The 16,630-nt window shown below is 33.8% G+C and overlaps 1 protein-coding gene across 1 annotated transcript; it reads left to right on the plus strand.

Annotated features, from left to right (window-relative positions):
* The first annotated feature begins 656 nt into the window (after positions 1–656).
* On the plus strand, positions 657–14,705 carry LOC130821074 (transcriptional adapter ADA2-like). Its single transcript, XM_057686687.1, has 13 exons — positions 657–950; positions 9,188–9,243; positions 9,358–9,536; positions 9,676–9,741; positions 9,883–10,008; positions 10,084–10,159; positions 10,425–10,464; positions 10,545–10,594; positions 10,724–10,783; positions 10,876–11,098; positions 12,442–12,652; positions 13,655–13,915; positions 14,126–14,705. Exons 1-13 carry the CDS (start codon positions 898–900, stop codon positions 14,315–14,317), a joined length of 1,593 nt encoding a protein of 530 aa, XP_057542670.1. The 5' UTR covers positions 657–897; the 3' UTR covers positions 14,318–14,705.
* Positions 14,706–16,630: the final 1,925 nt, after the last annotated feature.

The raw sequence follows: 16,630 nt of genomic DNA on the forward strand, positions 1-16,630 counted from the left end.
ACCTATTCAAATGATAATGAATAAAAATTAATCTCACAAAATAAGTTAGAATAGGATAAACAATAAACATGGTCATATTTTTTTTTTCAAATTTAACTAAAATAATTGAAATTAAGCATGATTCAACTCAACTCGAATAAATAATTCAAATAAGTTATAGCAGTATATAAAATTCAAAATCAACCCAAATCAAAATATATTATACCTAAAATCCGTCCTAATACTCTAATATTGTAATTTGTAAATATTACCAAATAAGTTTTCAAGCTAAACATTATCAAATAGTTTCATCTCAGTTAAAATAAATACTGCATTTTTTAGATAACATTGTAAAGTCGCTTCTCATATAGTCCTAAAAACAAAAAAACTGTGTTTGAATTATGATAAATTTGTTATTGGACTTGTACTCAACAAAACCTACCTAATAGAAGAATCGACTACACACAAATCTAACAAAATTCCTTCTTAAAACCAATGAATGATAAGAAGACCACTCTATTAAACTTATATATTAGTCTATTAATTTTATGTATCAGTTGGGGTTTTTAATTGCACATATCTCTCTTTACTCACTCTTTAGGAGGAGAACGAGTATAATTTGTACGTATCTTTCACGAAAAAATAAAATAAAAAAAATGCGGAACATTGTGAATGTGCTTTAGTTAGATCATCGAGAGCGCGCTGGAACTCCCGAATATCTCAACTCTATTCTCTCCCTTGTCTGAACATTTATCAGCTTCAGTTCTCTGTCTTCCATCATCTTTCCCCAATTTTCTCTCTCCTAATCCGCCATTTTTATCCCTAAACCTACAAGCTAGTCTCTTACTAGCTCCACAATTGACCGTTTTAGGGCATTGCTGCTTCAATTTAGTTGTGTTTTAATTTTTCTTGTTTTTCATGGGTCGTATTCGCACACTTCCTTCTGCCGCCGATGATGATCCTTCCCAAAGGTTTGTTTGGTTTATTCCCATTTTTTTAAGCAAACCCTTCTCTTGATTTTTGTGAACTTGGATTATATACCGATAATTTTGTATTGATTTTTTGTGATGGAAATTGTATGATGACGGAATTATTGAATGTTTATGCTCGTTACTATGCAAGTTGATTTTTTAAAATTTTTTTGACTTGATTTATTTGCAACTTTTTTGTGAAATTTTCTGCTATACCATTAGTTTTGTATTGGGAATTCTTTGGATGGAATTTGTATGATCATGGTATTTTAGAGCAAATGCCTAAATCAAGGTTTAGAAGATAAAAGTAAAGACGTGGAATGAAAGGCTAAGGACTTGTCGTTGATGAAGAACAAGGAGGAAATGCAAAGAAAAATGAGTGTACACTAAGGAGCACACAAAACACACACAATAACACAAAGATGATTAATGCGACATCTTGGATACGTACCCCTAAAACAAGATTGTATTTCATTAACTAATCAAACCCTCGAATGAGCACATGTCCCAAAGCATCTTTGAAGTCTTTGTGTGCTCTGCCTTTTTCAAGGCACCTTCCTTCCTTCCTCTTGCCTCATTCAAGGCATGAATTAAGACTCTCTTTGTGCACCTTTTTGCCTCTATCAAGACACCATTCAAACACCTCCTTGATCACTTATGTAGTTATCTAAACCTTATACTCCCATGCCACATTGCACACCCATCATCTTTTTCTAGTGTGCAAGCCAGGAAATGCACAAGGAGATTTGACACTTTCACCAACAAGAGAAATTGCAAGAAATAGTACAAGAAAGACAAAATTTGGGGGGCTGGAAAATCCATAGAACAATGTTTTCCAATAAAATCGCTCCAAACAATTGAAGACAATGTTATTGATGTTCCCTTTAGTGTTCTTGATAACAAACTTAGTTTGACACTAAATTGTATAGCACTCACTATGATTTCAAAGAAATTCAATTTTCCGACTAAATCCTGGGTTTTGGGTGGCTCTCGAACACTTGTATATGCCTTTCAATGTTGGAAGAAATAAGACGTAAGGGTATATATAGAAAGGGAAGAAACACGGGTTTTAACCTCGTGTAATAGAGCAAGTGTGCTCATTTGAGCATATTAGGTGCACTCGAACAAGACAACATCTGATCAGGGTAGCGGGCCATGTGCATATTCATCTTTATTCCCTTTTCCACTTTGGTTTTCTGCCCTTCACACCTCCTTGGCTTTCATCTTTTACCTTCGTATTAAAGTAATTTAGTTTCTCCCTTTCTTGAAGTTTTAGCTATTGTTGCACCTTGTATAATGAGATGAATTCTTAATATTTTTTTCAAGGTTTCAAGGTCATACTTGACTCTCAAATATCCTAGACACGAACTTTTGATAACATGCAAGTTTGTAACGTGGAAGTGACAGAATTTAAGAAAATATCATCTCCATTCTTTTTTGTACTTATCACCTTTTTAAAGAGTGCTTTTTTTATTCTTAGCACATTTTAATTTTTGTAATTTTTCATTATACCCCTTTGTTCCTTTCTATGACCTTCACTCCATAAAGTAGACATGACTAAACGTGTAGAAGAGAAAAGGAATTTATGAGATAGACAAACAAAGTAGATATGCTAAAACTTCGAAGAAGTTGAAGTGAAGTTTTTCACAAGCTTGAAAGTATTTAGAGCAAATGAGATTAAACTGTTTCATTAATCTTTTTAACAAAATATAGAGCACAAATATGATGTCTAAATTTAAAGGAAAAGTTTGGTACCTATCCAATAAACAAAGGGGATGCAAAAGCAACTCGAGAATTGAGCTTATAAGGTACACCATGAAATTATGGGAGATAATAATAGGACAAACTCCTAAGAAGATTGCACAAGTATTGATGAAAACGATTTTGATTTTAAATGGAGAAATGAGAACAAGGTGTAACTTATACGAACAAAAAAGGAGCCATTTGAATCTCCTTCAACAAATTGGTAATCAATCAAATAGTGAACTACTAAGCTAAATTTCCTTTCAAATTAACGAATCCTAAATTGGATAACACTTCTCCAAAATCCACCCACATGCAAATGACATAACCCTTACATCATCTTTTTTTAGTATATGAAGCTAGTGTAACATGGACTTACCAAAAAGAGGTAGTAGATTTGAAGCTAAGGTCTTTGGTGGTGAGTTTGCACCAGTGTCATATGGTATGGAGTTTGATTCTACATGGTGCAAATAACATGGACCTTAGAGAATGAGGTGCAACTACTATGGAAGTTTTTTGGAGTAAAAGGTGTGTTTTTAATGTGATTTAAGACTACTTTTGAGTTTGGATGGGGCTATATTAACACCTTGTAGTAAGTACTATGCATGTAACTTTGGATAATGGGAAATTGGGAATACACCAACAAGCAATTACCTATGAAACTTTATGTTTTGGGAGAAAGAGAGTACTAATATATCCACTTAAAAGGAAATGACAATGAAAAGAATTATGAGAAAGATACTAAGCTTCATTTAAATATCAAAATTGCAGCTCAATGAGAGATAAGCTTTGTAAGTTGGACTACTAAGCTATGATACTTAACAAATCATTCAACTTGACATTCAATTAACTTTAATATATTTGGTTCTTACTTTAGCTAATTTCTTCTTGAACTTGCTAATCTAGGGTGTTAGCTTTGAAGTTCTATATCTAGAAGGATTCCTCTATTGCATTGTCCCTTATTGATCTTGTATGTGGACAATAATTATTACTATGTATAGCTTAACCATAATCATAAACTAAAGGGCTTGTGAGTCAATCGGAAAAATAAGGTGCGTTTTTGACTTGGTTTGAATTTTAATTTACCTATTTAGACTTCATTGCTGCTTAGCAGCTTCAAGTGACCTTCCATATAGGGCACACATTTTACTTAAGTGGGCTATGCATTTTCTTTTTAGCATATCTAGTTAGCCTTATTGGGATGATAACATATTGAGGTAAGTGGTATCATTTCTTAATGATTGATGGTTGTTTACTTGTTTGGTAAATAAGATAATCTTTACTCTTAGTGGACAATAATCTTTACCCATTTTTGTTATCGTTGTAAAAAGAGATATTTAAACCTTATCCTTCATCAATGTTGACCAAAATAAGTGTAAATAGGGGATACATAGCAAGTCCCCTTATTTTTGGTGTATTCTAGTGGAAAGAAGACAAAAATGCTAGTGGAAAGTTAGATGAACCATCATAGAAGCTTATAAGCAACACTAACAAGCTATTGGAAAGACAAATATTTCCATAAACCAATTTGTTTTTTGGTAGGATTTTCTACCATAAAAGCTACTCATCTCATGTGAAAACAGATAAAGTATTACAAGTTTTAGAAAAGGATTTGCATATGTTTTATAATAACTTGGAGAAGGTGTATAACGAAGTACCAAAACATAAGTACTTTGGTGGGTTATAAAAATGTAATGTATTAGGTTGGTTTAAGATATGTTTGGAGAAGTGCAAATGAATATTAGGACATGTGGAGGAGCAATTGAAACTTCTTATTCTCAATTGGCTAGCTCTTTTTTGTTTAAGATAACAAGACCAATTCATGTTAACGTTCTATGTTCCATGTTGTTTACTAATGATATAATATTGGCAGACTAAAAATTAGAGATGATGTTAATGTAAGTTAGAGATATGGAAGGAGGTGTTAGAATCGCAAGGTGTAAACCATGCTGGAGTATATGCAATGTTGTTTTGGAACGAACGATGTATGCCTAGGTGTTACAAAATTGAATAGTTGGAGCTCCCTCCAAAGATCTTGTTTCAAATACTAGGGTCAATTGTTTTGAGAAACGAAATCTCTCCAAGATGTAAATTATAGGATCAAGCGTAGGTTGCTTAAATTGAGAGGTGCAATTGAAATTTATGTGACGTAAGTGTTCCACTAAGGCATAATAAAGCTTTACATTAGATGACTTTTATAAAAGATCATAATAGGGAGATTGGTGTAACTAAAATGTGTATGCGAAGGTGGAAGCGTAGATGTACCCTAAATGTTATAATATTATATATGGACAAAAGAAGGGCTCTTGATGTTGCATTTATTGAATACAAGATGAAAGATAGCTATTTACGTTGGTTTAGTCAAGGTTAAAAAAATTGGAATGTTGATGTTTGCAAATTTTACAAGAGGAAGAGGCATCTAAAAATGACTTGGATTACAAGAGTAAAATTTGACTATAGAAAGTGGGATTTGCTCGCTCACGTGACATAAGTAGGAATAAAAGGTGGAGAATATATGTAGATGTTCATGAAAGTTGGATTTTTAGTTCTTCTAGATTTTGTGTTTGATTAGATGTAGGGAAAACGAATATCTTATGTTGGTTTTTCTTTCTTTGTTCGTGAAGCTGATGCAATATTTTGAGATTTAAGCTTTGATATTGTTGTCTTTTTCTTTTCATAATTAGTTTTTGTAACCCCCAACTTAACTATTGATTTTTTCTTTTATACAGAATTGTTGCCTTATTCTCCAATTATATTGGAATGAGCATTGTGCTTGTATGATGCAGTGCATCTTTCCTTTGCAATCCTTGCTAACTTTTGATGTTCACTTTTATCAAACTTTTATCACCACTTTTTGCTTCTATTTTATTTGTAGAAATTTCATTAGAGTATGTGATATTTAAACCTTGATAACTAAATATCTTTTTGATTTCTAAAGCACAAGGTGATCAGGTTTGAGGTTCACTCAAGGGATTTGGGTTGGTTGATAGAGTTTGTAATTATTCTCAAATGTTCATGTATCATTTTAGTATCATTTTAACATTGCTAAGATTCATTCAAGGTGTCGTACATAGTTGGCGGTTGTCAAATGATGATTTTTGATAAGTATATGCTTACATCTCAATACCTTGATATTATTACTCCTTTATTCTTTTCTTGAGTTTATTGGAGTATGAATGAAAAATTATCTCGATTTTGTACCTTATAGGTTTCATTATCTTTTTAATTTGATTGTCGGGATATTTTAGTAAAGAAATAAATCCTTTTGAAAAGAACTAAATACAATCCAATGAATTTGAGTGTTGTGAAGAAAAACTAGAAGAGCGCAACAACACTTGATAAATCATTAAACAAATTGGGCCTGGTATGAGTTGTGAGGCCCATGGTGCACTTGAAAACTGTTTACATTGTTATATTATATTGAGCTTTTACATAAGTTTTCTCTATATTCTTCCTCAATTACCACTTATATAATGTTATAATTTAGTTCAAGGATTAGTATGGAAGGTCTTGTCATAAATGGTGTCCTCGTTAAAAGGTTTCATTTCTTATTTATGTTTTATGTGAATTTGATGCCACATTTCAATTTGCATCCTCTAATCGATGGATTATATGTTTTCTTTGAATAATGTTTTTTTTTTAATTCTATCATATTATCATTCTCTTTTGAAATTCCTTAGTGTACTCTTATTAGTTGTTGAGATTTGCAGCCTTTGGGCTTTCCATTCCTCTTGGAGGTGAGTGAAAAAGGGATAGGAATCTTGTAATTGGTAAATTTATTAATTGATGAAAGTAATATCTTATTAGAAATATTATCTTTAAAATATTATTATTGTAATCTTAGTGACAATTTAGTCTCAATAAGGCTTCTGATTCAGGTCTTAAATCTAAGATTTAATGTATCTATTTAATTTTCATAAAGTTGATGCACAAAACTAAAGAATGAGGTTTTAGTGTTGAGGGAATTAATGTAGCCACAGTGCAAAAATACGGTTTTTAGTCAGGGTCACGATAATGGAATTTCATGGCGAATACGAATAATTTTGCGGTCAATGCGCCCTATATTTCGATCGTAGGAAACTTAAAAATCTTTACAATACAGTCGCGATACAGTAATGCGGCCTTGTTTGTCACTATGATGTAGAGAATATATGTTAAGGGGAGAGGATAGGGTCGTCACCGCTAATTTTTGGGTTTTCATAAACAACCTAAGAAAACTTGAAAAAGCAAAATCTAAATAACTAATTAAAAGCATTCTCAACCCCTTGACTAGGGGGCGTGGAGACAGTGAGGAAAGGGGGGATTTCGAGGGTGGCCTTCCCAACCCGGGACAAGAGGCTGTGTATGATTTTAATTAGTCATTTAGATTTTGCTTTTTAATGTTATTTATGTTATTTATGATTTTAATAAGTTATTTGTTAAGGGGTGGTGCGACCTTGTGTTTGAAGAGAAAACTCTTTTGGGGGGATGTAATTAGAGATGAGGGTGTACACAAGACGATTGCGTTTTGGAAGCAAGTTGTCCATACTTATAATCTTATCTATGTTGAACCTTGTTCGTTTACATGAGTGAGAAAGGAAGATGTTGCGATGATGGTGGTTTTTACATTCATGGCTTAAGTCTCAAGCTAATAACACATCATCTAAAACCAAGAAACTTGTCCATACTTATAAGCACAATTTTCCATTTCCCGAGTTAGGGAGGTCACCCTCGGAATCGCCCGCCTCTCTCTCCACACCCCCTTGACAAGGGGTAGTGTATGATTTTGATTAGTTATTTAGATTTTGCTTTTTAGAGTTTTCTTAGGTTCATGATTTAATTAGTTATTTAGATTTTGCTTTTTAAAGTTTTTCTAAGTTAGACTAGGATAGGAAATATTTAAAATATTAATATAGGGTCATCTTCGTAATTAATAGCAAGGGGTGATCTTGAGATCATATTTTTGTCTATTGTTGGGGACTTTTCTTTTCATCCTTGCAACAAGAGTTCGATTCTTCCCATGTACACATAGGATTAATTCTCTCTCCCTTTTGCATGTAGGGATTCTCTAGCCTTAGTATATAATTAAGGTAATATGAGTCTTTCTTTTAATGTTTTTTGTTGGAGGTGTTCAAGATTGCTTTGATTTGTATTTTGGAAAATAATCCATAGATGTAAAGATGAGTATAGAGCTAAATAAAATTTCATGTAGCAACGGAACAACCATATAAATGACAAAAACCTTCACCTGAATATATACGGTCAGCTATATGAACTAAAACAAACCAATGTCAGATGGTCACTATCAAAGATTATGCTTTGTTTGGCCTTATCTAATACAAATCTATAGATAAGAAAGCCATTTTTAAAAATCATACATTGTATTCAATTATTCTTATCTATTGTCATATGCTCCTCAAATTCCAATACCCCATATTATTTTTCACTCCTATTATATAGTCCTTCAGTGTTTATCCTCGCTCTTCCTCTTCTAAGTTCCTCTAGGTTCCATCTAACAATGGAAGAACACTACAAATTTAGATCTTGTCGTGGAAGCTTTTTAGAAGGCCATGATTTCTGACAATACCAATTTTAGGTGTTCTTCGGTTCTGTATTCCTATTGTTTTTCTTATGATTAACCTGGGTAATGCCGTAGCACATCATTGGTAAATTCAGTTGGATTTTATGGGTTTCGGCCTTCGGGTGATTTCTATAGTTCATGCCTCATTTATTAGTTGACACTAGGTTGATTCATTCATGTAGTTCAGAGGAGTGTTGCTACAGACTGATGGTCGATACAAAAAACATGTGAACCATTGCAATGTCGTGATAGCTGATAAGTACGTTGTAAATTAATTTTAGGTGACCTATGTGTGGGGATGACCAACTTTTGCTGAGATATAGGATGGATTTTGAAAGGAAGAATGTTCTGAACCTTATTGGATCAGGTATCGTGTACAAGTATTTTTCATAGCTACTGTTATTGGAGAAAAGGATTCCTTGGTATAGTATAGCAATATAAGTGTTGCAAATTCTTCTTCAAGGAAAAGCAAACCTGAGATGTGGGTCTAAACATATTAACTTTTTTAGTTCAAAAGGTAATGATGAGAAGACTCTTTTATTAAGAAGATGAGAACGATTCGGTTAGAATTTATATGAGCTTAATCGACAGGTTTTTTTGTAGAAAATTCGGTTAATTGGAAAAAAATAAACTTTCTTCTAAATTTGTGCATAATGAGGATGCACTTCCACTACCGGTGTCTCACTAAGCTAGAATACATTCATTTTTTACTCTGTTTAGTTGTGGTTTTGACCCTTTTTGTGGGTACTTAAGTTCAAATTTTTCTTACTCTCATTGTTGTGATAGTTTTCATTCTTTCTTTCCTTTTTTTCCATGACAGTTATCTCCCTTATCCTCCTTACTAATTTTACATTCATGAACTTAATGTATTACCTTGATAAACCAAGTTCTGAATAATCTACAATATTGATACCTATTTATCCATATCTTATAGATCGAAGAGGAAAAGGCCAACCTCAAGCTCAGAGAATATAGAGTCTGTAACGACAGGTATACTCTTTATGACCACTTGATACATGTTTATCATGCACCCTGTTTTATTTATTTTGAAAATTGGTTAAGAATACCCTCACCATTCACTACTTTTCATCTTCAATGTACTAGGTCAAGACTCAAGTGATGGCAAGAAAGCACTTTACCATTGTAATTATTGCAACAAAGACATTTCAGGAAAGATTCGAATTAAATGTGCTATGTGTCCGGATTTTGACCTCTGCATTGAGTGCTTCTCCGTAGGTGCTGAGGTCAATCCGCACAAAAGCAACCATGCATACAGGGTTATGGTAAATGAGTGTTTAAATTTATGTCAATTACCTCTTACCTAGATTTTTATAATTTTATCTCCTTTCATTTTTAAAAATTTACCTGTAAATATGGTCATATTCTGTGGTTAACTTTCTGTGTAATACTTTCTCTTTCCAGGATAATCTATCGTTTCCTTTAATATGTCCTGATTGGAATGCTGATGAAGAGATATTGCTGTTAGAGGTAGAATTATGTTGTTGATATATTTATTTTGCACCAAGTATTTTGAGATACTTTTGCCATCTGTTATTCAGTAGTTCATTTCACATTGTTAGAATGGTCATCTGGTCTGGCTTAATGAATTGTGTTGTTTCATATATGCAGGGAATTGAAATGTATGGACTTGGTAACTGGGCTGAAGTTGCAGAGCATGTAGGAACGAAAAGCAAATCAGAATGTATTGATCATTATAATACCATATACATGAACTCTCCTTGCTTTCCGCTTCCGGTAGTGTAACTTGCTTCAACTAAAGTTCCTTTGTTCGAACCTTCTATCAACAAATTCGATGTCGCATCTTTTCAGGACCTATCTCATGTTGTTGGAAAGAATAGAGAGGAACTTCTTGCTATGGCCAAGGAACAAAGTGACCTTAAAAAAGGTTTGTTTAAATTTACGTTGTGATGTATTTTCATTACTCATTATCTCTAGATTGAGTGTTCATTGAAGGATAAAGAAAGAGGAGCTTTGAAATGAACAAATATGCTTTTAGGCCTCTTCATAATAATGTGTATTGAAGTTTTGGTGTCTTGAGTAGACATTGTTTTATGCCTTTCTCTTTTTTGTTCTGTTCAAGTTTTTTTTTAATTGGTTCATTGTGTATTGATTGTTACTTTTCTTGTTGACCGGTTTTGTTGCGACTGAAGATACAATGAAAGAAGAGTCTACATTTTCTGATAAAGTCAAGTATGTACTGTTTCCATCAAGTTATTTTGTTATCTGTGTTTGGATACTGTCTATTCTGTTACTTAGTAATTTTTGTAAAGGATTGAAGAACCACAAAAAGATGCTTCGGTTGATGAGTCCTCACAGGCTGGTATGTATCAAGAAAAAAATCTCTTATCTTATTTCGGGGTAATATATGAAACTATGTGACCTCTGTCTTATATACCTTCACTCCTCTCATATAATGCTGCTTCTGGTGTGGGTTTTTTATCATGAGCAGTTGACAAGCCAACCAATGGCATTATTATCAAGGATGGGAGTGAAAGCATCACAATTGAAGGTTTGACTATAGAAATAGTTGTTTATCATTGTCGTAAACTTGTAATTTGTCCTTGACAACCGTGAGACATGATTTTTGAAATGATTTTACAGATTCGCACCCAGACAGGAGTGTTGGAGAAAAGAAACCTAGAACGTCAGCTGACGAAGGGCCACCAATTACAGATTTATGTGGGTATAATCCCAAGAGGCAGGAATTTGAGACAGAATATGATAATGATGCTGAACAGCTGCTAGCAGATATGGAATTCAAGGAAACTGACACAGAAGCTGAACGTGAATTAAAGCTTCGAGTTTTGCGAATCTACTCTCGAAGGTTTTTAATTCGGATAATATTAATCTTATTTCAATTTCGGAACATGCTTATATGAATTTAATGTTTTGTGGCCTTAATATTAAGAATTCATCATGAATGTATGAGAGGCTAGGAATTTGGTGCGGCACATTTTATGATTTTTTATTTTTTTTTATTTTTTATTTATTTGGTTTGCTTGAACTTCATGATTATGTTTTCTGTATTAAGACTAACAGGATGAAGGTGTTCGTAAAAATCTGATGTTTTCAACACCCTTTTAGTCTGGCATTCGTCATCTCCCCTGTATTTGTGATGTGTCCATTGTGATCGGCTGGCTTGTCTGTTTGGACCATTTTAGTTACGAGCACCCAATAGGAAAAAAAACATTCTAAAATTTCTTTTAATCCAGTTACAACCACAACTGTTCAAAATGTAGCCCCATGTGTCCCCAACCTGCTGTCTAAATTTTAGCACGATCCAACGGTTGAAACTTCGGAAAATAACCTTTTTGTGAAGGTTAACATCGTAGATAACTGCACTCACTTTGTGCTCTTCTGTTTGTTTGTTTCTTTGTTGCTTACTCTTGTATTTCTGAGTTGTAATTGGGTTTATTTGTGATAATTTTGGAATTGAAGAGTAATCTTTTTGAGAGGGAAAAGAGGAAAACTTCTTATTTTCTTTTTTGTAACTTCTTACTGAATTACTTAGTTACAACAACTATTTAGGTTTTATATAAAGTAATAAATACCTCCTCAATCAATTTTCAAAAAGCCCGGAAATTTGTTAGAAAAACTAATCAAATTCAACCACTTATTATATGCTCTAACAAAGTATTACGAACATCTGAAAGATAATGTAACCATATGAATTATTTGCTTGAAACCTTATTTGAATAGGGCATTATATACTTCAACATTTTGTATAGGTGATACATGGTTGTTGAACCCCATAATATTGTTTGGGACCGATGTGTGTTGGTGTTTTTGTGTTTTTGGATCCCGGATCCGCCCCTGGGGGCTGTTTCTTGTCTTGTGGTCATAATATATGTTAAGGTGGCTTTTTTTTGACATTTTAATTCTGGTTTTCACTAAAACACATAAGCAATCTATTAAATTGGTGGGAATTTCAACAAGTGGGATAAAATGAAAATGACTTGTGTATCATCCAATGCAATGAACTTTTAAAACTCACAGCAGTTAGTGTTTCCTGAAGATTAAATTTCGATAGCATGTGTTACTTATTGATTATATTGGGATGTTCTTCGTAGCTGCTATATTTGCAGGAGTGTGTCGATTATCCATATGAATTGTACCCTTTTAATTTTTTCAACTTTATTACCGAGTTGGATTGATCATTGATGTCAGGCTTGACGAAAGGAAGCGTAGGAAGGATTTTGTGCTGGAAAGGAATTTACTTTACCCAGATCCTTTTGAGAGAAATCTTACACCTGAAGAGAAGGAGATTTGCCAACGGCTTAGGGTATTTATGCGGTTCCATTCAAAACAAGAGCATGAGCAGCTGCAGAGGACAGTCATTGAACAACATCGAATTCGCAAAAGAATACAAGATCTACAGGTTCAAGTTTGAGATTATTTTTTAGATATAAACTATACATGGTGATTTTAATGCTTGTTTAAGACTTTTCCTAGGAAGTTTGGGGTATGTGGGGTCATATTCAATTGAACGTACCCTGTCATGGACTGATTCAGGCAAACCTTTTCAGTCCAAGACCTCAAAGCTGAAAAAAATGCACCAGCTCGACAACACAACCAAACCCAACCCCACCCAAATCAAATCAATCAGCAAAGGATTGAGTTGAGATTTTCAATTCGTTACATAACCGGGTTGATTCAGATTGACCCCGTTTGATTGAAAAAGTTGTGTTGGGATGAAATTTCTGAGTTGAAAATAAACCCACCTAAACTCGTTCCTCAACTTCAATGACTGTTCAATTTTAAGTTAACGATTCAAGATATTACTCCAGTTATTAAAAATTTTATAATCAATTTTTGTACATACATAACTTACTCTTTCTTTGTGACTTTGTTTGAACTTGAGTTGGTGATTTATTGTTGTTTAGTCGAGAATCTCGTAATGACGAGGTTGGATTGAAAATCTCAACCCATCAATGTAATTAAATTGGTCTCAGGTTAGGGTGTTTTCTACTTATTTCAATCACCCATTCAGATGCATCGTCGAACATAATTCGTTGGAGTGGTTCCTACGAGTTACTCCTACAAGGTGTTTAGCATGAGGGAATTGAGGGAAGGAAATGGGAATATTAACAAAAAAAAAAATTCAACTTCTTTCGTCTTTATAGGGAAGTCTTAAATTTGGTTTAAAGTCACCAAGAAAAATATCTTTAGGGGTTAGGTATATTAGGTTGAGACTTAAGTGCCAAAGTTTAACTAAGAGTCTAACACAACAAACAAAAACTTAAGCTTTTTTAGCCCCAAGTCCCATCTCAAGTCTCAACTAAACATCTTACAATTTTCATTCCTATCTGCCAAACGCCCGTCTAGTTCACTAAGAATTTGTATGTCTGGTTTTGCAACTGAGAATCTTTCTTTCTAACAGGAAGCTTGGGCTGCTGGTTGTCGGACATCAGCTGAGGCCGATACCTTTTTTGGACGGAAGAGGAAGATTGAAGCAGAGGAAAGGGCTCGCAAATTGAGGGAGAGTATCGAGGCCGGTCCAGGGGGTAAAATATTGTTGAGAACAAGTAAAGACTTTGTCAACAAGGACCCAATTTCGACTACTACAGGACAATTCATGACAAACTCCCTGGACGAGTGGGATATCACTGGGTTTCCAGGGGCCGATATGCTCTCAGAGAGTGTAAGCTGTCTTTTCTATTCCGTAATTTTACCCGTTTGAATTCTTATCTTGGTAAACAGAAAACTTCAATAGTCCCAATAGAGATTTTATGTTTTTCATCACGCTTCAAATTGAATGTCATTCATGTTCTTCATGTTTCGTCTCAATTATAAAATCACCGAGAAATTCTGAATAGGCGTGTGATAAGTAACATAGCTTACTCCAATGCAGGAGAAAAAGCTTTGTGGGGAGATAAGGATACTTCCATCACACTATTTCAACATGCTGCAAACTTTATCGATAGAGGTAATGAAGGGAACCATTGTTAAAAAATCGGACGCGCATAGTTTGTTTCAGGTCGATCCAAAGAAAATAGATCGAGTGTACGATATGCTCGTGAAGAAGGGAATCGTGCAGCAATGAAATCCGCTGTTTTAGGCTCCTCACCGCATAGTAAAACAGAACTCATTCCATTCTGTAAAACACACCACAACCCGCATAATGGTCGACCCAGGTAGGATTGGATATTTAAGGATAGACAATTTGATGTATGATGTAAGTCATGTTTTGTTTATTTTTGTACCAAACCCACATATTTTATGCCTCACCGTCCATTTAGAGTGCAAGGCTTGAAGTAGTAATTAAAGGCGTATGAAGTTAGAAGTAGAAATATAGTCTTGAATTGGAGGATGTTAATGTAGATTATTGAAAAAGTAGAATGTAAAAAAGTTTAGTCAATTGTTGAGACCAGATATTTTTGTTGACGACAAAGAATTTCTTTTAATGGAAACTCTTCAAAATTGATGACAAAGTCAATCAATCACTCTATATTCTAGATTGTTTGCTTTTGAAAGATGTTTAGTTTTCACAAGCTAAGATTAAGGACTAATGAAAAAAAGGGAGTCGCTATATTTCGCCACCCCTTTTCATTTTATCGCCACCCCTTTAAAATTACATTTTTGCCTCTGTACTTTAAAAAATTACAAAATTGCCACTATACTTAAAAATTAATTAATAAATGTAAATCACGCTTAATAACACTAATAAGAATTTAATGCGTAAGATTTGTCTATATATATGGAATTCTGAGATGCGTATGAAGTACAAATTCAAACACGGTACTATCTCTCTAAAAAGTGTTAAGGAAGTGGTAACCCGTAATTGGTTAAATATGGCTAACGAAAGCGACTATGAGTCGGATGCGGTACGTAAAGTTGTCGTTGGAAAATTAAAAAAAAAAAAAAAAAAGGCGCACAAGAGTTGGCGACTGAACCACGGTTCAACTGCACAAAATTAGGCGGCTGAACCATGGTTCAGGCGCACAGATCTGGGCGGCTGAACCATGGTTCAGGCGCACAAATCTAGGCGGCTGAACCATGGTTCAGGCGCACAAATTTGGGCGGCTGATCCTAGGTCCAGTCGCCTAATTTTGTGCGGCTGTGAATTTTTTTTTTTTTTTTCGTATTAATTTTTTTTTAATTATTATTATTATTATTATTATTATTGTTAGTATATTTTTTATTTTCTGTATTAATATTTTTTTTTATTTTCCGTATTAATTTTTATTGTTGATAAATTTAAATTTTTAAGATTTTTTTATTTACGTAATGTTTTTATTATTATTAAAATTGTTATTTAATCTTGTCATTATTATAATTTTTATTGTTGATAATTTTAAATTTTTTAGATTCATTTATTTACGTAATGTTTTTAATTTGTTGTTGTTGTTGTCATTATTATTATTATTATTATTATTATTATTATTATTGTAGTCATTAATGTACTTAATTTATATTATTTATATTTCAAATTTGCAGGAGTTTGAAAACTTTGGAGACAACGTAGACTACTCCGGTAGCTTTGTTACGGATAGGGAATTTATCTCCTTAGATGAGTTACATAGTTGGGCCGATGCGATAGCAATAACAATCGGTTTTTCAATTTACACGTGCTTCTTATAAAAAGAAAGAAGGACGTTCTAGAGTTAGTGTCTATTTAAGATGTCACCGCTATGGTAATATTAGGGGTGATGTACATAATCTAAATAATACTGCCCGACCTGGTTCTAAAAGTAGAAGTTGCGGGTGTAAATTTATGATTGTAGGAAGTAGTTGTAAACCACCAGAAAGACCTTGGACGGTAAGGGTGTGTCCTGGTGAAAAGGGAAAACATAACCACCCGTTCTTGGTGTACAGAGATGGTCATGTAAGGGCAAATAGGATTAATGTAGATATTCGGGAGCACATACGACAACTTAGTGCAACCGAAATGCAACCGGCCTTTATTATGAATTCTATTAGAGATAATTTTCCTGGTTTTTATGCTAGCATGAATCAGATATATAATATTAGACAATCAATAAGGAGAGAAGAGATGGAGGGTAGGACTCCCCTTCAACACTGTCTTCATATGGCCACAGAACTTAATTATGTGGTCTGGACAGACTTGGATAACGAAGGGTAATTGAGCAGACTATTAATTGCAAATCCTACCTCTATCCAAATGATACGTACGTGGCCGTATGTTGTGCTGATAGATACAACGTACAAAACGAACAAACAAAAGTGGCCACTATGTGAAGTGATCGGAATGACGCCAACCAATCACAATTTCTTGGTTGCGTTTTGTTTGATGCGAGATGAGGCGGCTGTGTCGTATTCGTGGATGCTGCAAGGATTGAGAGATATTTTCGGCACTGCTCAGACTCCTAGCGTCATTGTAACCGATCGAGACGAA

The sequence above is a fragment of the Amaranthus tricolor genome, chromosome 8, assembly GCF_026212465.1.
Source record: "Amaranthus tricolor cultivar Red isolate AtriRed21 chromosome 8, ASM2621246v1, whole genome shotgun sequence".
Classification (NCBI taxonomy): domain Eukaryota; kingdom Viridiplantae; phylum Streptophyta; class Magnoliopsida; order Caryophyllales; family Amaranthaceae; genus Amaranthus; species Amaranthus tricolor.